The sequence below is a fragment of the Amphiura filiformis genome, chromosome 3 (assembly GCF_039555335.1).
Source record: "Amphiura filiformis chromosome 3, Afil_fr2py, whole genome shotgun sequence".
In the NCBI taxonomy this organism is placed as follows: domain Eukaryota; kingdom Metazoa; phylum Echinodermata; class Ophiuroidea; order Amphilepidida; family Amphiuridae; genus Amphiura; species Amphiura filiformis.
The window spans coordinates 3,218,626-3,246,562 of NC_092630.1; the positions used below are offsets into that span (position 1 = coordinate 3,218,626).

The 27,937-nt window shown below is 36.3% G+C and overlaps 2 protein-coding genes across 2 annotated transcripts in view; one reads left to right on the forward strand and one right to left on the reverse strand.

The window, feature by feature from the left end:
- LOC140147877 (uncharacterized) overlaps nucleotides 1-27,873 on the forward strand; it is a 60,507-nt gene extending 32,634 nt beyond the window's left edge. Inside the window, 8 exon segments of the mRNA XM_072169654.1 lie at nucleotides 9,093-9,280; nucleotides 13,591-13,785; nucleotides 15,532-15,648; nucleotides 16,422-16,612; nucleotides 18,375-18,481; nucleotides 19,613-19,754; nucleotides 25,043-25,370; nucleotides 25,373-27,873. Of these exon segments, the coding sequence (XP_072025755.1) occupies nucleotides 9,093-9,280; nucleotides 13,591-13,785; nucleotides 15,532-15,648; nucleotides 16,422-16,612; nucleotides 18,375-18,481; nucleotides 19,613-19,754; nucleotides 25,043-25,370; nucleotides 25,373-26,335 (2,231 nt within the window). The 3' untranslated portion in view covers nucleotides 26,336-27,873.
- Nucleotides 11,067-12,226, reverse strand: LOC140147876 (AP-5 complex subunit sigma-1-like). The gene has a single exon (XM_072169653.1). The coding sequence runs from the start codon at nucleotides 12,090-12,092 to the stop codon at nucleotides 11,427-11,429; it is 666 nt and encodes a 221-aa protein (XP_072025754.1). The 5' UTR covers nucleotides 12,093-12,226; the 3' UTR covers nucleotides 11,067-11,426.
- Nucleotides 27,874-27,937: the final 64 nt, after the last annotated feature.

Consider the following 27,937-nt stretch of genomic DNA (forward strand, 5'->3'; position numbering starts at 1 on the left):
ACCTGGAGAAAAACCTGCGAGGACGAGCATGCACAACAAATCACACACGTGGCAAAGCAGGGAATTGAACCCGCCGCAGTGGTGAGAAGCGAGTGAGAGGACCACTACACTCACCCATCCAATTATGTTTTGCAGAACTGATTTTAGTTGAGTCAATCTGAAAATAAGTATCTTATCAAGCAAAAACAAAAATTCATGTTCATATTGATGTTCTTGCACATAAATACATTGTAATATCAGGCCAAAGTATGTTGAAAATCTCATTGACGTGTGACGTACAATCCCGGTGTACAATTCTATAGAAACACAACTCTTTGAATGACGAAGTAAATAAAATTGAATCCCCTGGATTTGAACATGACAGAGGATTCAATTTACTTGGTATCGTCACATATTGTTCCCGCAAGGTAATTTTTGATCACTTGAGTTGAGTTCGGGCAAGATTTCCCGAAGTTCTGCATTGTCATTATTCTCGTGTGGGTCAGTTCGGGCGTAAAGCTATCGGAATAAGATTTCCGGTCGAAGGGCAATGAGTTTTATCTCATTTATAAGCTGTTTGTAGTTCACTATTGAACAAAAAGTCAAGTATTAAAATGATAACCTTTGACCTCTTTCTATTTGTTGTCTACAAATAAGACCTTGATTGACATCACTAAAGCCATATGTTTACTCCATCTCATTATTTTATTTTGCATGACATTGAAAATGTGTTAATGAATGAAAATACTTCGCATGCTCCTCCTTACTATACTCGTCATTGTCATCACAATGCAACACCATCACCACCAATAGTCACCACCATCACCACCACCACTGACCACCACCACCACCACCACCACCACCACTATCGCCACCGCCACCACCACGGCACCACCACTATCACCACCGCCACCGCCATCACCACCACCACCACCACCACCACACCACCGCCACCACCACCACCACCACCATCATCATCATCATCATCATCATTATCGTCATCATCACCACACCACCATCTCATTGTCATCATCACCCATCCACACAGTCTCAGCAAAAAAGGTTCTATATGGACTGAACCCTCAACGGTTCTGTAACAAACCAAAAAGGTTCTATAAACATGATAAAGGCCAAAATTGTTACAAAGGGTTGAAGAACCTTTTAAGGAGGGTTCCATCAAGACAAGAAAGATTTCTAAGGCCTTTTAGACCCATTATTTCTGAGCATATGATATATTAACAGGCAAGTCAGATGCTGTTTGTCTAAAAGTGAAGTTCTCCCACATATTTAAGAACGTTCGGTTTTACAGCTTTTTTAAAAGTGGCGCAACCTGAATTCGGGGTCTTAAAAAATGGGGCATCTAAGAGCTTGTGTCCATCAAACAAATCATGATCATACATGCTGCTTTAAATCATATTTGGTTAGTTGAAAATAGGTTGAAACAAGATGATGAACCGACACGGAAAGAATTCACCAATTTCCTTTAATGAATTCCGGTAGCAGTACCATGCATTTGGTCTCGCTCACTCATTCGTTCATTTGTCTCATTTGCAGGATTTAGCAGCAAGCATCGGTAATCTGTGGTTGCTTGTATATAGCGTATGATGAGGCGGCGAATGCTGGCTAGATGAAGTAGAAATGAACCCTTTCTTGATCAATATTGACATATATGATATATGACTGACCTTACAGATTTTTAATATTATTAAATGATAAATGCGTCGACATCCTTAATCACATTTGGAACAGATTTTTCTTCACTTCTTTGTCGCTAATGTCTTGTTTATATAAGTCAGCGTTCCCTTACAAATATAAGGAAGTACTATTTTTGTGTTGGGTTTTTAGTCGGACAAGATCCGAGCAGTAATCAAGAGTAATTAGGAATTTAGGCGAATATGAGGAAATGAACTGATGTTAGTGTACATCAATAGTGAAAAGTTGGCCTGTATAATCTGAGTCAAGAAACCGGACAACTCTCAGCTGCCATGCGAATGATGCTAGGCCGCATCACTCGCATGCATGAAAATCTTAGCGGTTAAATACTTGCTCCACCCTTGAAAGGGAAAGGAAAAGGAAGGCTTATCTACGGATGCAAGCATTTTGGTGACATCGCTCTTAAAATAAAAATGTCTTGGGGTATTTGGTGAAAGCATAAAAGGTACTATTAAGAGGTTTATGCATATGAATTTGCCAAGTTATATATTTGGTATCTTTAGTATGATTTCTTTTTCGTTTTCGATGTTTGGACTATAACGATTTAATTTTTGTAATCATAGAGAGATCATGCTTATTTATGCTATGGCGCTATTTGATTATAAAGAACTATCGGGTCCCGTACTTTTGATATTTTTGCGAGTATTCTTTTAAACCAATCAGCAATATTACTCAGATTATCTACAGCATCAATTTTAAAGCTGAGGTGTATATATCATCTGAAGAGCAAGAAAAGTAGTAGGCCTGTTATCTTCATGCAGATATTATAAAGAGAAATGGCCCTAGAATTGATCCTTGGGGCATTCTTGTATAGGTTTTTAATCGGACAGAACTGAGTCAATGCACGTTGACTTCTATCATTTTTTGAGACACATTACTTAAGATTTGAACAACAGTGTTTTTTAAAAGAAACTCGTGGAGTATCAAAGGCTTTCTGTAAATCACGAAAAATCGCAATAGTACCATAAATAACTTGATAACGGTAGGGTCTCTGGCTTATTTACTAAGTACCTTTGTAGTTTGGAACTATTCCTATCCTATTCACAAGGGGTCTTTGAACAGTATTGAAATTTGGAAAATGAGATCGTGCAAAAAATACGCATATATCCCAAATGAGTTTAGCTTGTAAAAGGGTCACATATATCGCTTTTCAGTACGTAACATGACTAACAGCCAACTTAAAACATCTGTATAATTGTTGAACAAGATCAACATGCATTATAGCCACTAAACAGACAAGAAAAAGTTTAATAAGAATATAATACTATACAACAGAGACAGAATTACAAATTACCCGAACTTGTTATTCTTTTACTTTTAAAGATTACCTTTTAAATAATGGTGTATGCGATAAGAAACACAATTATATTGATAGTCAAGCCATAAAAAGGTATATAAGACCACCAAAATATTAAAACGTCCCGCAAGCGACTTGAAACTCGGCGCATTTCAACTGTATATAGCCGATAGGTCAAACAGAGAACAAAAGTCATACGTTCATTCATGAAAATAATAATAATGTCAAAGACAAAACTAAACATTTTTATTTCTTATATTTACTCCTAGTCAACAGTACTGTCGGATCAACTATTTTAGGGTACACTCTTTAATTCTGGACAACTTCCGATTCACCTAATTTCAACCTGTGCTAAGCGACGATGTGCAAACAGTACGCCAACGCTTGTCCATATTTGATCAATTTGCTAGTTTGTCTTTCGATTCCAATGTAATAAATTTATGAATGAAACTTTATGATTTCATTCTTATGTTTGCTATCCTTAATCGTATAGCCTATTATTTAGCGAACGCATTTTACTACCATTGTAATATCACCGACTGTCCATCCATTTGTAGGCATAAAAATATCGGGGTATGAGTTTGAGCGGTTTTGCTAACCGCAAATTAAAAAAGCAAAAGACAAAAAACAACAAAAAACAGATCGTATTCCATCTCATAATTTAAGGACTGTCTTAAGGATAATCAACAATAATCTTAACTCACTTTCTAAATGTGAAAGAAAGTTTACAAATTATTATTTTGATAGCTTTTGTATCGAGGCATGGAATAGGAATTCCCAATTTATTATTTCTCGACTCAAGAGCAAACTTGTTCACCTTTTTTGGGAGCGGTCTTTAGTTTTTTACCCTTTTTCTGTTATTCTTTTCTCTCCATAAATGCCAGCATGCTTATATAAAGTTTTGATTGCACATGTACCATCAGGACCCAAGCATGTGTCCAGTCCACCCGGACCGACTGGTTAAAGAAACAAATTTTTGCATTTTTCTTAAAAATCATAGTGCATCGGTGACAAGATATGTATATCATAGGGGCAAGGACTACAACAACTGCACTGGAAATTTTATTTCAGTACAGACAACAGTTGTGGAGTTACAGTCAAAAATGAGGGAAACCAATATTTTATCAATAAATCAATAACTACTTGCCCCTATAAAATACATACCTTACTTACCACCAATGCGCTATAATTTTTGAGAAAAATGTAAAATAGGCACAAAATTGGCCAGGGTGTAGTACCCCTTAAATGAATTCATCAGAATATTATACGATAAACATCTAAGCAATTGTGTTGTAGATTGCCCTGGAAGCAGCTCCTTCATTGAATTAGTGAAAACATTTGGAAATTGTGGATAATTATAAATTAACGTGACAATGCAGATATATATGCGCGCGATAGGTTCGGGCTTTATTTGAATTAGCAAGGCGGGACATGATGAATTATAATGACGACTAAATGATTGATTACAAAGTTATCAAGTCACATTTAAGCCTAATAAATGAGCCCGTTTGTTTGGCATGTAACAGTGTAGTGATCACTCAATAAAGAAGATAATAATTAGCGTATTAATTTTCCACGAAAGTGCGCGAACTTTAACATGCGCCTTCTCTAAAGGTAACCCTGAACCAGATTTAAATTGTCACCATCTACTACCTTAAGGTTCCCTGTCCTCTTTCCATTCTTTCTTTCTTTCTTTCTTTCTTTCTTTCTTTCTTTCTTTCTTTCTTTCTTTCTTTCTTTCTGTCTGTCTTTCTTTCTTTCTTTCTTTCTTTCTTTCGACGTTTCGAGCAGACACACTGCTCTTCTTTAGGGACAGTTCACTAAACATCAAATTTGTTGGGTGACAAAAACATTTGGAAAAAGCCTGTACAAATGATATTGTTGGATGTGCGTTGTACGATTTTTCGATCAACACTCGCCCATGCCTTATTACACCATATATCATTTTGAAGATTGGCCTATTTTAAAGTCCACGCTAATTATAACGTGATTAGACACTTTGCTTTAGTCGGAATAACGCACAAGATCGATCACTTGAAGAAAAAAAGGAATGACAATTTACTAGTCTTCGTACAAATACGGTTACTTGTTTAGAGTTCCGACAGAATTAGACGGTTACTTTGTGATTGATGAAGAATTATTTAAGGGTCCGTCCACATTGCCGATTTAATAACAGTACCTTAGATTTTATATATTATAATAGACACTTTGTCATTAATAGATGGTTTTGTTTGTTTGTTTACCTTGATGAATGGTTGGTCCATAAGGGACACACGATTCTGTCCATGAAAAATCCACGGTCCAGACCTATACAAAATGCACAAGCCAACAAAAAGCATGCTGGCAAGTAAAATGAGCAAAAAATAACAGAAAGAATCAGTATTTTCATATGTTTGCATATTACACCGGCATTTGAGTTGGTAAACACAGTTGTTTTTTATTCAAATGTTTGGGAATTTGGTCATGGACTATGACAGTGATTGTATCATCATTCGTGCCCTTAAAATCCAGTTAGCATGATGATTCTGAAAGATACGCGTGAGGAGGACGTCAGTCGCTTCTCATCATCCAGTCAAAGTACAGTTAAGTTCGTCAAGTGTTATTGATGAAGATGTGATTCAATTTATCGCCACAAGCTCTACCTGACTACAACCAAAAAATTAATTAAGAAACCGGAAACTGCTTAACTCAAAGCTGTATGACGGAGAAAAAAAGAAGGTATCAAAAGTTGAAAGAGTTAATATTTGAAGCCTCCACGGAAATCATGGTTTCGATCTTGAGATCTTAACGCTCCGACTACGAACAGTGATTGAACTGCGTACTGAATGATAGTGAGCTAATATTACACATTTTACTCTTACTCCTCCGTCTACATCCTCCTCCTCATACTACTGAGTACTGACCAGACTTCTACCACTACCACTACTAATTCGCCCTTAGAGAAAGAATGTTCTTAGCCATGCGCGTATTTTTTTGGGGGGGGGGGGCCTTTGGGGGCGCCAGCCCCCCGGGGTCAAAGTAGGGGCGGCAAAAATGCCGGCGGAAGAAGAAGGGGCGACAAAAACAGGGGCGGCAAAAACGAAGGGGGCGGCAAAACGAATTATCAAAGAAAAAAGGGCGCCAAAAATTGAAAAAGCATAAAAATTTTTGAAAAAAGGTTGCTTTTGGGACGCAAGCACCTAAAATCCTTTTTTTTTTTTTTTGCTCTTCAATTTTCAAACGACCGTGAAAAAAATTGGGTCAACCTTTTCGGGCTGTTAAGGAAGGGGCGGCAAAATTGTTTCTTCTTCAGCCCCCCGGGGGTGGGGCGGCCACGGTACGCCACTGTTAGCTGTCTATGTCCTGTATGCAGGACCTTCAAGATGAAAGGTTAAGGTTTCTTGAAAATCGGAATAAAACCTCATCAAAATGTTTCTTTTTAGCTTTTACAGTTGTTCCTCTATCAGCTCTAAATGGTTCTTTATAACCTTTCCAGAACCTTTATAATAGACTCTTTGTAGAACCATTTCATGTTCTAATTACAGGACAGGTCAAGAACCTTTTTAGCTTCTACTTTTCTCGAACTTTTTTCAGAGTATAAAACATAATATCATAGCCTTTTGTTTGCCTTAGTGTACTGATTAAATGATATAAATCACGGCTTAATTAATATGGCTAATATTAGCGTCTATTAATTATGATGTCAATAAAAAGATGAGTTTAACTTAAAAAGCACAATAGAGCAGAGATTCGTTATTTGACAGTTGCATGTTGCAACATGTAATGCAATCTTACAACGGTATATCAAAGTCAACACCATTATTATTCATTTAATACCTTATGTTGGTTTACCTAAGGCAATAGTCATCTCTATACTTGTTAACGTTTTCATCATGAAAATAATTTGATCTATCCATGAGATTTTTATCTATTTTTGAACAAAAGCAATCTTCATTTGGGTCCTTGCGTTTATGGAATGGAAACAAAAGGTATTAAGATTCAATATACGTTTATAACCAGAGATATATTTCTGGTTTATTATTTTTGTTGTTGTTACAAATTTTTATTTTGTTATTTATTGGGTTTTTTTTTTACGAGATATTAAAAATGCAATAATTTGAGATCCTGTCCGCTTGAATGCAATAAAAGTAAATATTTAATTTATTTTGTGAGGCGATTTACAAGGGTTGAATATTTTTAGACGTTGATGGGTGTGTGGTGTGTGTGGTGGTGGTGGTGGTGGTGGGGGTATGTAATGTTCTCTTCTAATATCTACCTCTCTCAAACAGCACCATTTCAGCAAGCTTTCCACTTTTAAAAAAAATGCCAATATTTGCTTTCTAAAGGCACCATTTCGTATTTTGATTATTCACCTCGCTCACTAAGCCTCCCGAATTTGCTTATATACCACCACATGGAGCTTCGTTTTGTGTTCAATAAAATTTCAGCTTTCTGAAAACTCATTCCAAATCAATCCTTCAAAGTTTTCAACATCAGTTGAAACTAATTTCAATGGAAAATTTCTACTAAACTTTAGTTGGTCCTACCAATGACAATCTCACCGCATCCGCTCCCAACATGACTGAAAAATGTGGGGGGAATGGAACCAATAATAGATGGGACATAGAATTTATAGTCAACCGAGGTCAATTAACGATGTCAATTATGCCCATCTCTGCACTTGTTATCGAACTTGCAATTCAAGCAAGAAATATTTTGGTCCATCATCTTTCAGTAAAGTAAAGGGTTAACAACGAACATAAAGCTGAATTTATACTACTTTGCTGAGCGACAGCGACCGGGATAGCAATTGGTTTTTATGCTGTTGAAATAGAGAGCTTTTTATCACATTAAGAAAAGCACGCTGCCTTATCGCTCGTCGCTCAGCGATGGAGTATAAATTCAGCTTAACCCTCTCCACACGGGTATTGACAGACGACAAATTCCAAATTTTCTTTGAAAATTCAAAAAATTCAGAATTGTACGTTTTCATGACCATATTTGGAATCAGCATGAAAAATACATAAAAATGAGTACAAACAAACCTGGTATTGGTTCAGTGATTCTCGAGATACCTCTTAATATTTTGAGAAAATGTCTCAACACTTTATATGTTGAAGCATATAGCTAGCACGCAGAGCATTAAGACTGTCATAGAGTAATCGACTCCAGGGTGAGAGGCCGATATAAATGCCATCAGATATTTGGTATTGTTCAATTGTATACAGTCTAATAGTGGAAGGCAAAATGAACCGTATTTGGGTGTTATCACTCCACTGATATCTTCCTCCAGGCTACAAGTCATAGCTTTTGCGGTTGTTCTTTGAACCAAAGTGACAATATGATGGCAAAAGACAAAATAAGACTTTACCGAGTCAACCAAGAATTGTTTAATTACATTTGACTTAGTGGGGCTGAAGCAATAAATCGTACCTATCCTCTATCAAAATTCAAAATCGCTTATTTGACACCTCTAATTGTTAACACCGTGAGGATTCTCATTTCTGGTGCTTGGTATACAAAGAGATGAGTTATTAATTGCTGAGACAAATAACCATGATAACTACGTAGTTATTGTGGTTTATCGATATGAAAATCAGCCACCTCTGTCATTCTACATATTGGCTATTTTCGTGTCAAAATTAAGTTTGTTTAATCCTACGTATATTACCCTTTTGCATAAAATATTCGAAACCTGAGATTTGCTTCAAATGTCAAGTGAATTTACTTATTTTGGACTCACCAACTAAAATTGAACACATCCCCAGGAATATATTCGATGTAAAGCCCGGCGTATCCCCCAAAAATATTTATCCTTTTTCAAGAAGGGTCTATTTTCATTTGAAAGGACGTATTAGAGATACGCTGTTCAAATAAAGGGCTATAACCTACATTAACAGTTACCGGCTTTGCTTCAAAAATACCCGACCGGTAAAAGATACATTATGCTATTTCCTCAATCATATTTTAAAAATAGTTTGTTCAAAAATGGATTTTTGAAATCTGTTAATAGAAAAAGAATTTATAATAGATTCTCTTTCAATACACATGTAGCGGTTAGTTAAATAAGGCTTAACTACCCGGTAAACTAACATAATTATTATTATTTTGTTGTTTATTTCAGCGGCTGGTTTGTCCAAACTACCCCCTATCAACATCAACGACCAAGTACTATCACCAGAAGCTGACGAGGATCCTGGTCTTGACGCATCCATTCATCATGCAGACATCAAACCAACAATACTACCTGAAGCGCCATCACTTGATCCAAACGAAATTAACAGCATCCTTGAAGCAAAACTTTCATTAGAGGTAAATTCATTTGAAAAGTGAAAAATCAAAATTACTAAAAACAATTTTATTATGGGTTTCCTCTCAAGATAAAATGATCTGAGGTTTGTTTTCTCACACGCATACAGATACTGCTGGTCTGGTCAAGTGGTCACTTTGATCAGGTTGTATGGAATAGCAGCTGTGTACAGTGGCGCTAACATTTTCATCCATGTCAAGTTACGTTTTCAATACCACTGGCCTGAAAGTCAGACACTAACAGTAAACACTAGATAATTGAGAACGAGTTGCATTATACAGTGGTGTCTACCTGTTTTATTGACATGTTTTACCAAGTGACTTTTCAAGCATAATGAGATTTAGTTCTTAAAGAAGGGATTTTGATGAGGGATATGACTACATGGATCGAATCCATGGGTTCCTACAGTCATCTGAGGGCTGATGACACACATTCGATGGGTGTAGGATATGACACGACTGTGGATCCTCAAATACAACATCAACATCTATTTCTTTTACGTTTTCATTTATAAACTAGCATTGCATACAATTGTTCAGATTACAGCAGATTGAGAAAGAAGTTTATGCTTATATAGCAGGATATTCAGGGTTCCCGCACCTTGAAGCCTTTAAAATTCAAGGACTTTTCAAGGTCCAAAAGCATGATTTTTAAGGACTTACCACAACACAAAAATCATGATGCGGCTCTCCATGCGGCACATATTAACTACAGTGACAGCTCCTCTGCACTTCCCAAATTTTTTCAAAATTAAAGTTTAGGTAAAATTCCAATTTTCAAGGACTTTCAAGGACCTTGTGCAAAATGTCCAGGACTTTCAAGGCCTTGAAAAGGTGTTTTCAAATTCAAGGTCTTTCAAGGACTCTCAGGGACCACGGGAACCCTGGATATTGGACATAGAACTTTAAATGTCTGAGAATATTATGAATTACCCAGCAAACACAAAACGTTTTGAACACGTTTTAAACACATTATATTTTTGGTTTTGGTTCTGGTAAAAACATTTTTAAAATGTTGTCAAAATGTTATTGTAAACTCATTTTCATGCCAAATATTTTGTCAACACTTAAATAACATTATGTTAGAACATTTTGCAGTAAGTTTTTAAAACATGTTTTTAAATGTTAAGAAAACGTTTTTCAACTTCTACCTTTATATATCCCAAAATTTAAACGTTTTCTGGCAACCTATTGCGAATAATGTCAAAAACATTTTGTGTTAGCTGGGTAGTTAGGAATGCATTTAGATTATAAACCAGTCAAACACACATCCTTTTCACTTTTGTTCCTGTTTTGTTATATATAAATAACACATGATGTTCAAAACCACTTTGCAATCTAAACAAAATCATGTGCTATTGTGAAAGGTTTACCAGATGGCACCAGTCATGTGTAGCTAAATGTTTTATTTATTTTCTATAGCATTTATGATCTGATCAAGCAAGTGAGGACATTGTCAGAGGTTTGAAAATTCAGATAGAAGCTGATACCATATTTCGTCAAATAGTCGCCCCCCTCAAATAAACTCCCCCACCACTTTTTTCAACCAAGATGTTTCAAAAATGCCGATATTTCCATGCTATCTTGTGTAGTAAGCTTACCAAGTTGCGCACATGGTCCATAATAGCGTCAATAATTGGCGAAACTCTGGATCAGAAACTCGGAAGTGAGCCAGAAGTCAGTGTTTCTAGTTCATAGTTCGTCATTTTAGCGTGTGTTTTAGTTTACCTAATGATTTTAACGGGAATTATCGTTCTAAAATTGACCTTGAATAAACGCCCCCCCTTGGGAAAATGTAACGCTCGGGCGTTTATTTGACTAAATACGGTATATTGTTTGAATCAATGTTCTGCTACCATACATCAGTTTGCTAGTTTATTAAATCATAGATTACATTTTGGATGAAAAGTATACAAAATTCAGCCAGTAAAATTCCCATTCTCACAGTGCCAAACTTTCAAAATTGACATGCTAGATTAGGTCACATTTCAAAATATCTAATGTCACTTTAATGGCAAATAGATATTCCATATTTATATTGTATTGTTTGCCAAGCAAAATCTTTTCATATCTAAGGTGTGCATTGCAACTTGCAAGTCTATGAAGCTTGGAAAATGTCAAAGAAACAGTTTCTTCATTCTGTTTTGATTTATTTAGCCCGAAGCTGGATTTCCATATCCTTTTCTAACTGTTTAATCACTGTGTGATTCATGAACAGCAGTCTTCCACAGGGCAGAAAATAATGCACAACAGTTGCAACTCGGTCACTTTTCAGTAAAACATTTTCTGGTAAAGTCAAAGCTTGCGTGTACTCCTGTAGGTAACGTGCCAACAGTTTTAGTACAGCTTCAGCTTGTTGACGATTTTCATGTTTATCACAGACAAACGTGAACCCAGTTCCAGCTATTCCCAACCATATAGCAATTCTTTCAGTCTGATAGGGGTCATTAGTTGCAAGTCTAAATGAACCAATTTCTGCACCAAACATCATGTCATCAATACTCATTCCTGGCATTGTAACTGGATAATCAGGGCGTTCAGAAACTGCTTTCCTAAATGTATACTCAGACTGAGCTTGTCGACAAATAAGTGCTATTTCTTCTTTCCTTAAAAGCCTCGGATCTGCTGGTGACATGCTGGTAGTAGTTGCAGAGGCGTCGGTGTTTTGTAGCGGGGATGGTGTGGTTGCACGACCCGGGTCTCGCTGCGTTACTTCCGTGTTATCACTAGGCATAGTTTCAAGTCCAAAATGACTCGTATGCAGCACTCTACAGATACCTGTAGACATCGTGTGTACGATAAATGCGTGCACCATTATGCGAAGAATAGTTATGCTTTCTAATAAACAAATCTGCGATTTCCAAATGGTAAAAAAATACAATTTATAAGACTGGCGTTGTCCCTTTCAGCATTTTGTTTACCTCCACCTGTACAGATGCAGGGGCGTAATGTCGTAAATGCGCAGGCGCTTTGACCCAGAATGGAAAAATCTGAATTTTGATTGGTCGATACGAAGTGACCTTTCAAAATGTCTGCGCCCATATACAAAAAGTAAACAATAAGTCAGACTAAGTTTTGCAGGAACTAGAGCTGCATTTTACATCGCTTTCTCTTTACTGAGCTAGCTGACGCCCGTAGCTAAACGTGGTTTGATCAGGCAATGAGGCGGGCACGATTTCTCTGTAGATAGTGACTTCGACAGTGCACACAATCAGGATGTAAATAAATGAGTAAGCTTACCTTCTTCTACTCCTCTAGACTACAGTATTACTTGGCATAGTCCATCAGCTTGCATTTCCCGTCACCCACAGCTACTCATAATATGCTCATGACGCGCCATATCAACTTTTACATGAGCTCCGAGCTTGTCAAAACAGTTCAATCAATGTCACATGTTAAAACTATGCAGAAAAAACAGTCCACATTGCCATTGTTATTAGCAAGAGAGTTCTTATGGATTGGTAGGTTTTCCATTTATTTATTAATGGACATGTTTGCAGGCTGTGCAATAATCAATGATTATAAGAGTAACTCCTTCTTTAAATTAAATTATCATGATCCACAGCCTCATCCCGTCCCCCCACTTTTCCCAAAAAAAGTTGAGATTTTTATACCATACCTCTGGCTACATATGTTTATGTTCCAAATATTTCTTGCAGATTAATTGCTTCAGCAAAAATATCACCAAATTTGAATTTCGTTCTGGTATACCAGAAAAATTACAACAGTGGCCTATGGAGCAGTGTAATACGGTACACATAATCATGCATAATTTGCAAACAAATCAACTGAAATTTTGGGAATAAGCTTTTTTCGTGGATATCTACTGAAAAATGTCATAAAAAGAGGATGCTAGGATCACGAAATCCTCCTTTAAGTCGGTACCATTTCCAAACGGCATACCAAAATTGATTAATTTTGGCTGAAAATGTTTAGAAAATATGTTTGTAGATTTGTCAGATTTGGGTGAAAATTTAAGGTAATTTCAGCCTCCATAAAAAAATGCTTGACTGACCGTTTGCCCGTAGAACAGGTCAGTAAAATTGTAGTACCAAGCCTCTTTGCAAAGTCGCTGACCACTTGAACTCGAAAGAAGCAATAAACCATTTAGCATCATTCAGGTGCAGGACCTAAATCAAATTCAGCCTAATTACAGAATAACCACCGCAGTCGAGATCAACTCCCTGAACAGCAACTTTTTTGTTCAGGGGAATTTCAAGCTAGCTCAAATTTTTACGAGAACAGAATGTTTTAGATAATAGATATATCCATATTTACCAGTTTTGTTTTTGTATTTTTACTTTTCATTTTAGGCATTAGATGGCTTTGTTCTGGTTGTGACATCAGATGGAACAATCTTGTATTCAACAGAAAATATATCAAATCATCTAGGTTTTCATCAAGTGGATTTAGTTCATCGTTGTTTATATGGCATTGTACATCCAGATGATCACCATGAACTCAAAGTTGTCTTGGAACAAACATTACCAGTGGGACTGGTATCACAGGTAACGCTTATTTTTTAATCAAGAAAATCTTAGACCTATATTGTTTGTTTCATATTCCATTACTGTGATTGTTTCAAAAATGTTGTGTTGTGCAGATTTTATTAACATATATGTGCAAGGTACTGACACTGAAATCATGAAATTTTGAGACAAATTTTGAAGAAAAGTTACTTGATTCGATACGCTCATTGTTTTGGTATAAAACAATTGATGTTTGTACTTTTGAAAATGGCATCTTAGTTAATAATTTTGTTTAAAAAAAATCAAAACAAAAATCTTTTTTTTGTTTTTATAAAAAGCAGGAGCTTCAAATAATTTTTTGTTACATATTTATTTTGGTATGAAACCTCATATTATGGACCTGAAGCTTTGCATTGCAATATATAAATGGTCCCTTTTCAGGGCCTCTCGCTGATGATGGTTTAACTTAAGTTGTGGAACAGACAGAGAACTGATTTTTTGAGTAGCACTATGCAAGCTCAAGTCAATGTTAATTTTCAGTTGATTTGCAGAAATTTAACTGCTGTGTAAACATTGAAGATTTATATAAATCAGTTTTGACCTGCACACAACCCTGTTTTTAACAAGAAGAGCAGGCTATTCCAGTTGAAATCCATACACACCCTATGGAAGACATCACCTTAATCTCCCACACAGGGGGTGTAGATTTCAAATGGCATCACCCATTCAGGTATTCCATTTGAAATTCACATGTGGAAGATTAAGGTCATGTCTTCCAAAGGGGGTTATGGATCTCAACTGGAATAGCCCAATCTCATAGAGAATCAAGCCACAGATTCTCATGTGAATTCTAGTCGTGCACAATGATATGTGTAAGTGTAATGTGTATTTTGTTTGTTTTTGTGACCTGATCTGATCCACTCAGGCCAAAGTGAGAAATTTTGAAAATTGAGTTACTACCATTGCCTACACTTACTGATGTTGAATCCCTAGGTCTGTTGAATACTTTTTTGCAAAGTTATGTACCTTTTATATGTCAGTTTTTTATTGTTTTTACTCCTCACTTATTGCCGATATGTCGGTTTCATTATTGCCGACTTGAGCCTGATTGGTTTAGATCTGGTCACATATTGTTTGGACAGCACTCTTATCATTTACAATTAATATTCATATGTATTCTTAGATCTCCAATTAAATAAAAACATCTTGTTCAACTATAACATGTGACATGATCAAACTAAAATGAGGACAACATCACAAAAAGTCCATTGTCAGAATTTTGCATTATGGAAAACCTTTATTGTGAATGTCATCAGGGTCGGATCCAGGAATTTTTGATAAAGGGGCGCCTTTTGGTCGATTTACGAAAAAAATGTGTTAAAGGGGTTACCCCTCGAAAACTCGACGGTTTTGGCCCATTGTTTGCTGTTCATGGCCGAATTTGTTCCTTTTTTTTTTATTTTCTTTCTTTTTTTGTATTTTTAAGTTAACGGCGCCTTTGCTAGTCAAAAAAATAGAGGGCGCTGGCCGCGCCCCTAAATCCGCCCCTGGTCATCATAATGTGATATAAGAAAGTTTTAATTGAAAACATTAATTTTGCATTTAAAAATAAAAAACATAAGAAAAATTTAAATGGTAAATAAGCTCAAACTCAAACTAAGTCCTCATTTTGCTTAATCTGGTCACATATTATCTCTTGCAAGTTTTTTTTTTCGCTCAAAAATTACAAATCAGTAAAGTTTGGCATTGACATTTTTCTTGTTTTGATCACTATTTATTTTGCAGTCAGTGGGAGAGGCAGTTTATAATGACTCATCTGCAGAGCAAAGGTCAAGAGACTCACAAAGGGTTTCATTTCTCTGTCGGATGAAATGTTTCAACGGCACCAATACAGGTTTTGTGGTAAGAAACACTTTATAGATTATTGATTTAGTACAAAAAGTACAGATTCGTTCAGAACTTGACTAGTATTATTTGCAGGAATTATTATTTCATGGTCAATTCTGAGGTCAGTTTATTCAGTTAATTGTACAATGTACTTACCTTGAGTTGTTGAAATAGTCGGATTCTACATTTCAAAAGTTTTAACATCTAAGAAGGTAGAAATATATTTTCAAAGCAACACATGTCTGGTCCCTATGTTTTAGCCCTAAAATGGTAATAATATTAGTTTTATTGAATTTTTTATTGAATTAAATGAAATAGGCATAAACATAGTTGTAGCTAAGAAAATTTGAGTGCTAGCTAATTTATTTCAATATTTACTTAAATTGGTACATTTTAATGCAATGTACTCAATTTTTGTGCCAGGCGGCAGGACAATTACACACAATGAGTGCCAGTTGGCAAATATAATGTGGTGGATGAACCCGACTGGTGGGGCTACAAAAATAGGGTATAAATAAATGAAAAAAAAAAGAACTTTCTGGCAGCAAACAAACATAGAGAAATGGTTTGTGATGAAGAACCAAGTTCTGTCGCAAGTGAACTTTCCTGTATTGATTAATATACTTTCTGTATTAAGGATTGACCTCATTTTTGCCTTATTTAAATCAAAACAAACGCTAGGATCAAAAAGACATTAAATCATTATTACATTTACATTAAAAGCTTTTTGGGTGAAAAATAGCACAGTTTAAAAACACATCTTTTAAATTTTTGATATTTACCAACAGAAAATGCACTGCTGTGGTATAATGCATTCGTTTCCCGGTGTAGTGAAGTCAACCAGGACATCTTGCCAAGTATTGCTAGCAGTCTTCAGACCATTTAGCGTGCTCACACTGGATACTGATATGGACTTCAAACAGAATGTATTCTGGAGCAAGCATGATATGGATCTCAGATTTAAGATCTTGGATGCAAGGTAGGTGTATACAAGGTGCTTATTTTGAAAGGGACTACAAATGCACAAATTTTGTTTTTGAAATTATAAAGCTTATAATTTCTGCAACTATTTGTTCCTGGTGACAAAAAAAAAGATGGTAATCGGATAGTTGAATTCTGAAACCATATGTACGAATAGCAAATCCGCAGCAAACCAATTACAAAGCACTTATAATCCTGCAATGTTTAAATATGGTACTTGCGTGTGTTTAAATTGTTTGTTCATGCAGGATACTCTCACATGAAAATCATTATAGTGTGTATTTCCAAAGTCATTAATGTTACACAGAGGTCCTCTATTGCTGTACTTGTAACATATTGGCGAACCTGTAATATTATTATTATGCTGAGCATCTCATAACTATAGAATAGGATAAGGAATGTATACATATCTTATTATATTGATAAGAAAAATATTAATTTAGATTTATCTCTGTGTGCAATCTTCAATGTTTGTATAAAGGATCAATAATATTAGTAGTAAATATCTGACGATAAAATAGTTAAGCTTTTATATCATTTTCATAGTTACAAGATGCAAGTTGATTTTAGTTGAGAAGGGAGATGGTTGGAGTAAACATGAGGTCTTTCTGGGTGATTGATTTGTTTTGTTTGTGAAGATAAGTCAGTTGTAATTGCCACATATTTTCAATTGGATGTTAGGGTTCACTGAAGCTGATATTATGTCATACACGAGACATCATATGGGCTCTGCAAGTTGAAACACATACACCCCCTATGGAAGACATGCCGTAATCTAAATTTCAAATTACCTTACTTGAATGGGTGATTTCATTTGAAATCTACACTCCCTGTGTGGGAGATGAAGGTCACATCTTTCTTAGGGGTGTAAGGATTTCAAGTGGAATAGCCAAATTTATCACACATTACTCCTTCTTCCCTTCCTTCCTCTTCCTCCTCCTCCTCTGGCTTCTTCATACCACTTGTCCGATACTTCTCTTATCTATTATGTTGAATAGACCAAGTTAGGGACCGTTCACAAACACTTGTAAGGGGGGGGGCCTGATGCAAAAAAACTTTATCGCGAACATTTTTCGGGGCCTCCCCTTTACAGACCTCGAAAATTTCAGGGCCCCCCCTTTTTGGCATGAAAATTATCAGTCAACTCCATAGAAAAGCATATAAATTCAATTTTCCCAGAAAAATTTGTGGCCATTTTTTTCAGGGCCCCCCCTTAGGAGGGTCAACATTTTTCAGGGGGCCCCTTTTTGCATCAGGCCCCCCCTTACAAGTGTTTGTGAACAGTCCCTTAAAACATAGTATGTTCCTTGTCAGCATTCCAAATTTAAAAACTATTTACAAATTTTTTAAAAATAAATGAAAAATTCAATTTTAAACTTGAGTGAGAAAAACTTGAAACAAAAATGCATGCTCATGTTTAAAATGTGCTCGGTGAATTATTATATTATCATCACTCTTGGCCGACCATTCATTGAACATTATTGATGGGCGCCAGAGATATGGAAAATAAGAATAGGAAATGAAATAGTTAGCCCCTTCAGCTTCCTTTTTCAAAGTCCAGACAAGAAATATCACCATATGGAGTTAATTACAACAACACTGTATGATGACTGACCTTATCATTTGCAAAATACTTTTCACGAAATCAAACACAAAAAAGATAATATTTAATAGGTAGAGATATTAGAGTTGAAATTGTGTAGGATTGTAACCATATATTTTATGGTGACATCATCAAATTATTATTGTTTTTATTTCAGAGCCTGTAATGTTCTTGGTTATGATACAGAAGAATTGGAAGGGCAATCATTGTATGATAGAATACACCCAGACGACCTGGCTGCTGTCTATACTTGCCACAAAACATGTAAGTTAACCCTCAATGCGGGTGTCGACTGCAGACGACAAGTTTCAAATTTTCTTTTAAACCAAATCAAGCCTTCAAGTACAAACAAGCCTTGAAGTGGTTCAGAGGTTTTTATCTTGAGATAGCTCTTGATCAGAGGTTGTTTAAATGTAAGCCCAGAATACATTGCAGCCACTGACAGCATGTTTGAGAAACACATGGTTATTTTCAGAAAATATCATGCTGGGCTCCTGCTGTGCATGGTCAAGGTTGTTATACAACAAGATAAGCTATGGGTCTGCATGCATGCATGTGCAAAAAAACTTTGCTGGTTCCACCTTCTTTTCCCAAGCATTTAAAATATCTAAAATTGTTTTAAAAACACACAACTTTTTAACTTTCTTGGTATAGCAATGTATCCACAAACATTACCCGTACCCAATTATCAATTCAAAACATCAAAGTCTCGATGAATATTCCATCAAAACTACTGGTTCTTATTTTGTACATAAATTTGAATGTGAAATGGTGTTGAAATGGCTCCTTTATCACATTGCACATAATATCATACTGCATGCTGGGATTACATTGAATCAACCTCTGGCTCTTGATATTATGAGAAAATATCTCAAAACTTGATGTCTGGAATGTCTGGAATGTATGGAATCCGGGATGCACATTTAGCTATTGGAGGGAAATTTAGCTTGCCCAATTACAGAAGTCCATAAGAAAATGTAGGAAATATTGCATACATGAAGCAAAGTATGCTGATATAATATTCTATTTTTGAGCCAAATTTCATAATACATTCATTTGTTTGTGGTATTTTGGTATCATAATGTTATTTTCAAATAAAACATAAATGCACAATTTAGTATGGCCATTTGGATTGCCTATGTTGGTAATCTACAGTTAGCTAAAAAGAACACAACACTAATGTTTCATACACCTCCAAACACATTTTTATCTTTTCATTTTCAAGAAACTACAACCAAATATGTGATTCTAGATGAATCTCAGTTATTTCCATTTTACCACATATACATTGGCCAATTATGATCCTGTGCCACATTTAGATTTTTACCTGCTTATAGTGAAAGTGATAAGTCTTTTTTGGTTCTAACATTTTTTATCATCTTCTTTTCTCATCAGTGATAGATCTAGATGAAATCTACACATTGTACCTGAGAATGCAGAAGAAAGATGGCTCCTGGGTATGGCTACACAGCAGGGCAAAGGTCATCATCAAGAACTCGAAGAAACATACACTAGTATTCACCCATTGCCCAGTCAGGTAAATATAAGACTTTGTGTTTTATGTGTTACCAGGGAGGGGGGACTTTTATAAATTTGGTTTGAATATAAACTCCTCAACAAAAGTTTGGAAAGTTTTTTCAAGCATCTGTATCTCCAATTATTTGTAACATATTCATATTGTGTTGCATATCACTGGATAGCTACAATACTCCCCTTTACAATGACACCCCATTTGAAACAACAACATTTTTCACGGCTGAGTACACGCCTTGTGAATGTAGTGGGGTCTCAAAATGAATTTGCCAAATTGACCATTATTCTGTGCAGCAAGCTACAATCCCATAACTTCACAATGACCTAATGCAATCCTCCAAGATGACACCGCTCGCCCCACATAGCCACGGTAGTCAACGACTACCTACAGAATATGGGAGTAGAGTCAAAATGGCCTGCCATCAGGCCAACCCGGGGGCCAGACCTCAACCCGATTGAACACTTGTGGGACCAGCTTGATCGTGCTGTGCATGCCAAAGAAGCCCATAGGCAACCACATTGAATGACCTGCGACGAATCCTTGTGGAAGAATGGAATTCCATCCCACAGTAACGTGGAACCAGGTCGGTAAGCAGCATGAGGAGAAGGTGCCTGACTATTGTGGCTGCCTGTGGTTTTTTCACCCGCTATTGAGGTTAGTGGCTAGCTTTGTTTGAGCACAGAATAATGGTCAATTTGGCAAATTCATTTTGAGACCCCACTACATTCACAAGGCGGTACTCAGCCGTGAAAATGTTGTTGTTTCAAATGGGGTGTCATTGTAAAGGGGAGTATTGTAGCTATCCAGTGATATGCAACACGATATGAATATGTCTCAAATAATTGGAGATACAGATGCTTGAAAAAACTTTCCAAACTTTCGTTGAGGAGTTTATGTATATTATAGGGGCAAGGACTACAACTACTGCACTGGAAATTTTATTTCAGCACAGACAACAGTTGTGGAGTGACAGTCAAAAATGAGGGAAAACCAATATTTGATCAATAAATCACTAACTACTTGCTTTGAGTTGCTGAATTTTCAGTATAGTCGTTGTAATCCTTGCCCCTATAATATACATATCTTACTTGTCACCAATGTGATATCATTTTTGAGAAAAATGAAAAAGTAGGCACAAAATAAAATTAACCAGGGGTGTAGTACACCCTTAAGTAACCTGCAACTGGACAAAAATGGAGAAAATTTTTGTTGAAACTTACGATGATTAATTGTTTCTCCAATAAAATTATGTTGATCTTTCCTAGACCTTTGCAAGAAGCCATTATAATTCCAGATACCCTTGCAGAGTAATCTTTCAACAGGGGTTTGACAAACTTATTGTAAATGTGCATTATTCATCCTGAAAAAATATTGGGTCAACTATAAAAAAGCTCAATAGTTATCATATGTATCATTTATACTTCAATGACATATATATATACCTTGGACTAAACAGTTTCTATGAAATCAACTCATTTGTTCTGCCTGCAGTTCCATTTCTATTTTTTTGACACCATGTACAAAAGTATCATCTTATTGTGTTCACAAACAAAAGTTAGTAAGTGCAATACACATCACCCAATGCCAGCCTGCAATGCAATATTGTAACTGACTTGCCAAGATGAAAAATAGTACTGTACTGACTCGAGTATAGTCCCACTCTGTTTTTGGGTGAACATTTTTCAAAATTGGGGGTGGGACTATACTCGAATTAAAAAAAAAAAAAATCAATGCATTTTGAAATCATTAATAAAGTATGACATGAGTACAAATTTATTCAAAACACATAGGCCTACATTTAAAAAAAAATCAACCATGAATGATCCTAGCATTTAGGTCTAGGTCCAGGGACACCCCAAAGCCGAAAAATTAAATAACTTTAAAAAAAGGTTTTTTTTAAATTTCTGAAATTTTGGGGTGGGACTTTACTCGAAGGTGGGACTATACTCTGTTACGAGTCGTACTTGACTCAAGGCCAAAATCACCTTTTTCCCGAACTCACACGAATGCACAACACAAATACACTGTTTGTTTAAGCTAACAAAATCTAAGTCTTTAATTGAAAACGGAGTATGATTGGTACATACATGTATAATAACAATATCGCATATACAATAAAATCACACAATGACAGTTTTACTATATCAGTACTTAACCAGCTGTCTTGTTATTGGTGATCCTAGAGTTCTTGCAATGTTCTGGACGACTGATGTAATATATCCTTATTCACTTGTCCGGCGAAAATCAGCGAAGTCCATAGTACACTTGCATTTATAAATCCTTGCGTATAAAATCCTCATACCAAAATGATGATGCTTCCTCCAATCTCCTTTGCGCTGCTATCTCCACAAATATATCTCCTTGCGCTGCATTCTCCACAAATATATCTCCTTGCGCTGCTTTCTCCAAAAATGGTGTTTCTTTCACCATTCTCTCTTTCTCCAGGGAACAGGTTTCTTTAACACAGCTCCGCTGTTTTTTGACAGATGCATGGCCTTCACAAACCCAGCAAACTCCAGCAATTTGACAGAAGAACTTTTAATCCTTTGATGAGGAAGAGCACTTTTGTGTGCTCGCTGTCTTCTTCGTTGCTGTATTAAAATTAGCTCAATTATTGGCTATATAAACTGGTTAAAATGCACCTCTTTTTTGAAGCACGAAGACCATCACACACATGTGGAGTTTCTCAATCTCCCACAGCATTCTGTCAAGTCCCAACAAAAACCTCCAGCTTTTTATAGCAGTACTCATGCAAAAACCCATCATCTATTAATAAACCATTACTTCAATCACATTTTCACAACATTGCTGCAATCTTGGGATTTCCCAAGATTAATTATACACATTCACATTACATCACTTCCTGGGGTTTTCCTGATGGTGCAACAATGAACTGGGGCTTTCCAAGTTCCAAACATAGATCTGACTTTGTTTACAATAATTTGGGGGAATTCAAAAACGACTTTTCACATCATTATCTTGCACGTACGAGGGGTTTTCCCATCTCATGACATACTTTTAGCTTGTAAACAAAGTTAAATAATTAAATTAAATTAAATTACTCAGGGCACATCACACCCTCCCCCTTAAAAGAAGAAAGTTCGAATGTAATGAAAACTTTCTTAAATGTTTTCTTCTTTTACATCAACTTCAACATATTATCAACTTTGAGTATTTAACTCATCATACATAGTGACTACTTGTCACACACAACTTCCCTTTTAAAGGAAATTTTTGTTTGTCAGGTTTTTTTTATGCAATTCTGGACAGGGCATCAGCCATTACATTGTCTTTTCCCTTAATATGTTTGATGTCCAGATTGTACTCTTGCAAGGTCAAACTCCACCTCACCAGTCTTTGGTTTTTGTTCTTCATCCTGTTGATGAAGGTGAGGGGATTGTGATCTGTGAAAACAAGCACAGGGTATACTGTGGTACCCAAATACACATCAAAATGTAGCAATGCTAATAGCAATGCTAGACACTCCTTCTCAATTGTGGAGTAATTTCTCTTTTTGTTTGTCATTTTTTCTTCCATTTCCAACTTTTGTTTTTCAAGTTCCAATTTTGCTACCTTTTCCTTTTCTTCTGTTTCTAATTTGTGGTGCTCAAGCGCCATCTTTTCTTGGCGTGCTTTTTCTTCCATTTCTAATTCTTTATTTTGCATATCTAGCTTTTGCATGTCCAACTGCAATTGCATTTTCATTTTTTCCATTTCTACCTGAACTTCTAGTTCTTTCAATTTAACTGCATCCCCGATTTCAGTTTTGACCTCTTTTCTCTTCTCCAATATGGATTCCTCAAAATACTCTTCATCAACCAAAACTTCAATCAAGGCATTTTTGATTATTTGTTTTCTGTTGGCTTGCTTTACATCCAATTCATAGTATTTTGCAAATGCTAATAAATCAGGTTTCTTCAACTTATCAAACTTCTCCCAATCTATAGTTTCAAGAAACTCTTCTGCTTTGAACTCCATACTGTACTTTCACTTTTAAGACTCAGTAAATTAATGTCAACTTTTTTTTTACAGTGTATTTCCCGGACGAGCCCCCAATTTTGTTACGAGTCGTACTTGACTCAAGGCCAAAATCACCTTTTTCCCGAACTCACACGAATGCACAACACAAATACACTGTTTGTTTAAGCTAACAAAATCTAAGTCTTTAATTGAAAACGGAGTATGATTGGTACATACATGTATAATAACAATATCGCATATACAATAAAATCACACAATGACAGTTTTACTATATCAGTACTTAACCAGCTGTCTTGTTATTGGTGATCCTAGAGTTCTTGCAATGTTCTGGACGACTGATGTAATATATCCTTATTCACTTGTCCTGCGAAAATCAGCGAAGTCCATAGTACACTTGCATTTATAAATCCTTGCGTATAAAATCCTCATACCAAAATGATGATGCTTCCTCCAATCTCCTTTGCGCTGCTATCTCCACAAATATATCTCCTTGCGCTGCATTCTCCACAAATATATCTCCTTGCGCTGCTTTCTCCAAAAATGGTGTTTCTTTCACCATTCTCTCTTTCTCCAGGGAACAGGTTTCTTTAACACAGCTCCGCTGTTTTTGACAGATGCATGGCCTTCACAAACCCAGCAAACTCCAGCAATTTGACAGAAGAACTTTTAATCCTTTGATGAGGAAGAGCACTTTTGTGTGCTCGCTGTCTTCTTCGTTGCTGTATTAAAATTAGCTCAATTATTGGCTATATAAACTGGTTAAAATGCACCTCTTTTTTGAAGCACGAAGACCATCACACACATGTGGAGTTTCTCAATCTCCCACAGCATTCTGTCAAGTCCCAACAAAACCTCCAGCTTTTTATAGCAGTACTCATGCAAAAACCCATCATCTATTAATAAACCATTACTTCAATCACATTTTCACAACATTGCTGCAATCTTGGGATTTCCCAAGATTAATTATACACATTCACATTACATCACTTCCTGGGGGTTTTCCTGATGGTGCAACAATGAACTGGGGCTTTCCAAGTTCCAAACATAGATCTGACTTTGTTTACAATAATTTGGGGAATTCCAAAACGACTTTCCACATCATTATCTTGCACGTACAAGGGTTTTCCCATCTCATGACATACTTTTAGCTTGTAAACAAAGTTAAATAATTAAATTAAATTAAATTACTCAGGGCACATCACAACTCGCGTCAGTACGGGGCTCCAGATACATGTAACAGTCATGTCTTGCGTATATTTTGAACTGTCAAATTTAAAGATTGCCTATCATATTTCTTTTTTCGTACACAGAGAAGAAGACAGCTCCTACTTGCAACAGGAGGCAAGAGCCAGGAATCGTTATGGTTTAGAAGAATACTTCAAACTTCTCAACAATTCCAAGTCTGGACCAGACGCTGAGCAGACGACGCCACAAGACAGTGCACCAAAGAGGAGATGGACAAGTAATGATACTTATGTGGTAGCAAGTCAAAGTCCATATAAGCTTAAGGATGATTATTCAATCTCATTACATAGTCCTCACGGGGCATGCCCATCAAGTTACCACCAGGCCTCAGAACGTCATTCACCTGTTTATCCCTCGACGTATGCACCACACAGGTATCAAAAGGCGTCGAGGGATCACATTCGGAGGAGAAGATGTCCGAACAATCATCACCAGTGACTGTGAATTATTATGATTTCACTCATAGATCTGAAAGCATTGGAAACCCAGTTCATCCGCAGCCACAACCTCATCCTGCGTTATCTATGTATCAGATGGTCGCGCATTTACCCCCTGAAATGTACGATGCCGATTCATATCGCAAGCACGCGTATCGTATAATGGAAGCTAATCAGAGTGCAGCGCCACCACACTACCAGCTCCCGCTTACACCACAGACTTCCCCTCACTCTTACTATTCTCAAAGTCAATACCAAAGTCAGTACTCATCAGAACACCTGGTTGCAACCCCGACAACCATTCCTATGTCGCCCCCGCCATCGCCAGGGGCGTATAAACATTCATCTTCATGTATGTATGCTGGAGAACTTGATGAATCAAACAAACCAATCATGCCGCATCCAATGTCACAGTTGGAATGTTGCATGCCATCAAAATCAGAATACTATGCTTCGTATGTTGTTAACGGAGCGCTTCAAGTGAAACTGGTAGGGGGCGCTGCTCCGCCAACACATAGCATAAGCTATCCACGAGAGTATCTTCATGAACAATATCCAACGTATACAGATTGTATGTATACTCAGTACAGATTAGAACCGGAACATGAAATGAAGCCGTTTCAGATGGCGGCCCCTTATCGCAAGCTCTCCTCGCAGTGCACAGGGCCATGCCTGGAGGAGAGAACACAACAAACACATAGCTACCCTAGCAGCGCTGACTATGCAGGTCAAGACTCTGACGATGGGATGTTGCCATGTCCGATGGCTAACACAAGAAACGGTTGTATGGCTTCATCATCAAGAACGATCCCAGTGAACGCTAAAGAAGTTGACCCCTCGACACTGCCACCTATTAACAGTTTCTTGGATTTTCTTAATGAAGAATTGCCTGCTTCTGCATCTGCTGCAGAAAACTCCTGAAACTCTTGTGTTTTTGTACTGAAATAACTTATTTGTGTAGCAAAATGTGAAGAATGAATGATGGGGTGATGCTGTTGGTCAGTTTGATCAAAGATGACTGTTTTGAACCTAATTAATGCCTGGGTGCTTAAGTCAGTCATACTTGGAGGTGTGTAAGAAAACGATGAAATGAAAGTCACATGTGGAATTTACAAAAAGTCAAAATCAGTCATAATGCTAGTCACATCCTAGACATTTGAACAATTTCATTTGCATACATGTAGGCTCATCGAAAATGGGGCTCTTAAAGGCTTATTCAGAGATCCCAGTGAAAGTGTAAATTGTGAAGGATAATCCCAGGGATAAGTCATTAAAATTGTCATTAGGTATTCTTGAAATGAAAAATTTGAATAAACAAGGAAAGCAGATTCATGCAAAATGTCTTATTTTATCATTAATATCTTTAATACCCAGCTTTCAGCTTTTAACCACTAGCAGGCTATATTAGCGCATCTATGACGCTAACAAAGATACCAAAGTTTGAATTTTAATGATTTTTATGATCCTCCGGGTAAGCGAATCACTTAATAGGCCTTAAAGACATTTGTCATAAACTAATTGGATCAAATACGGTATATCAAAATTGTGCTAGTGGTTCATGAGTAAGGAGATCTGACCACAATACCTATCATGTTTACCCAGAACTAACAACATGAAGTTGCGTGGAATTTTTCCCATCTCTTAGTCTCCCGGGCTTAGATTATGCAGGCACCTTGAGAGAGTACAGAAGCCTGGGTGGTGCAGGAGATCTAAAGTTAATTAATCTCAAGCAAATCTTTTGGAACTAGATTATGAAATAGCATATACGTAATAATAAAAATGGAAGTTGTCTTCATAATGTCAAACCAGAATTGACTCTGAGTCTGGGATAGCTTTCTTTGACCCCATTCAAACAAGGCAAATTGCATCAATTGATGAAGATTAAAAATGAGATTTTATAATGTGAACACATGACTCTTCATTTGACAAAGATCAAAATCACTTTTTGATTTGAATAAATTTGATTACAAGCTTAATTTAATGAGGAAATTTCAAATTATAAATGCATGTTTTTTGAAAAATCATTAAGATTGCTAATCTTTGTCGAATGAAAGAATTTTACAATATGAATTAATTTCTAGGTAGGAATTTATGGGAAAATCACAATTTATATAGCCATTGATCGAATACTTTCTTTTTCACCCCAGAGACCCAAATGTAGTTCACCTCAACCCCTATTATATAAGGGTCATACTCTACACATTGTATATGGTTGTGTGTAATTATTCTGTATCATACACTTGTAAATTATCACTCTTGTATATAATAAAACTAGATTTATTTATAGAATTTATAGCAAAAATGGTATTTTTGTGCCATTTTCAACCTTATTGTGTCAATTTTGATGCCAGTATGTGTGTATTAAGTATCCACTGTAAATTTCAGGTTCATATTAAGGGAAGGGGTATGAACGTTTGGACAGTATTTATTGTGGGACATTAGAGCACATCAGACATATCAAATTGCATTCTGAATACTGAAGAATGTCCTGATGATATCAAATAATTTTGATTTTTTGAAATT

What these genes read in the sequence shown, in the direction of transcription:
- LOC140147876 (XM_072169653.1), bottom strand. Translation starts at nt 12,092, where the DNA reads ATGGTGCACGCATTTATCGTACACACGATGTCTACAGGTATCTGTAGA.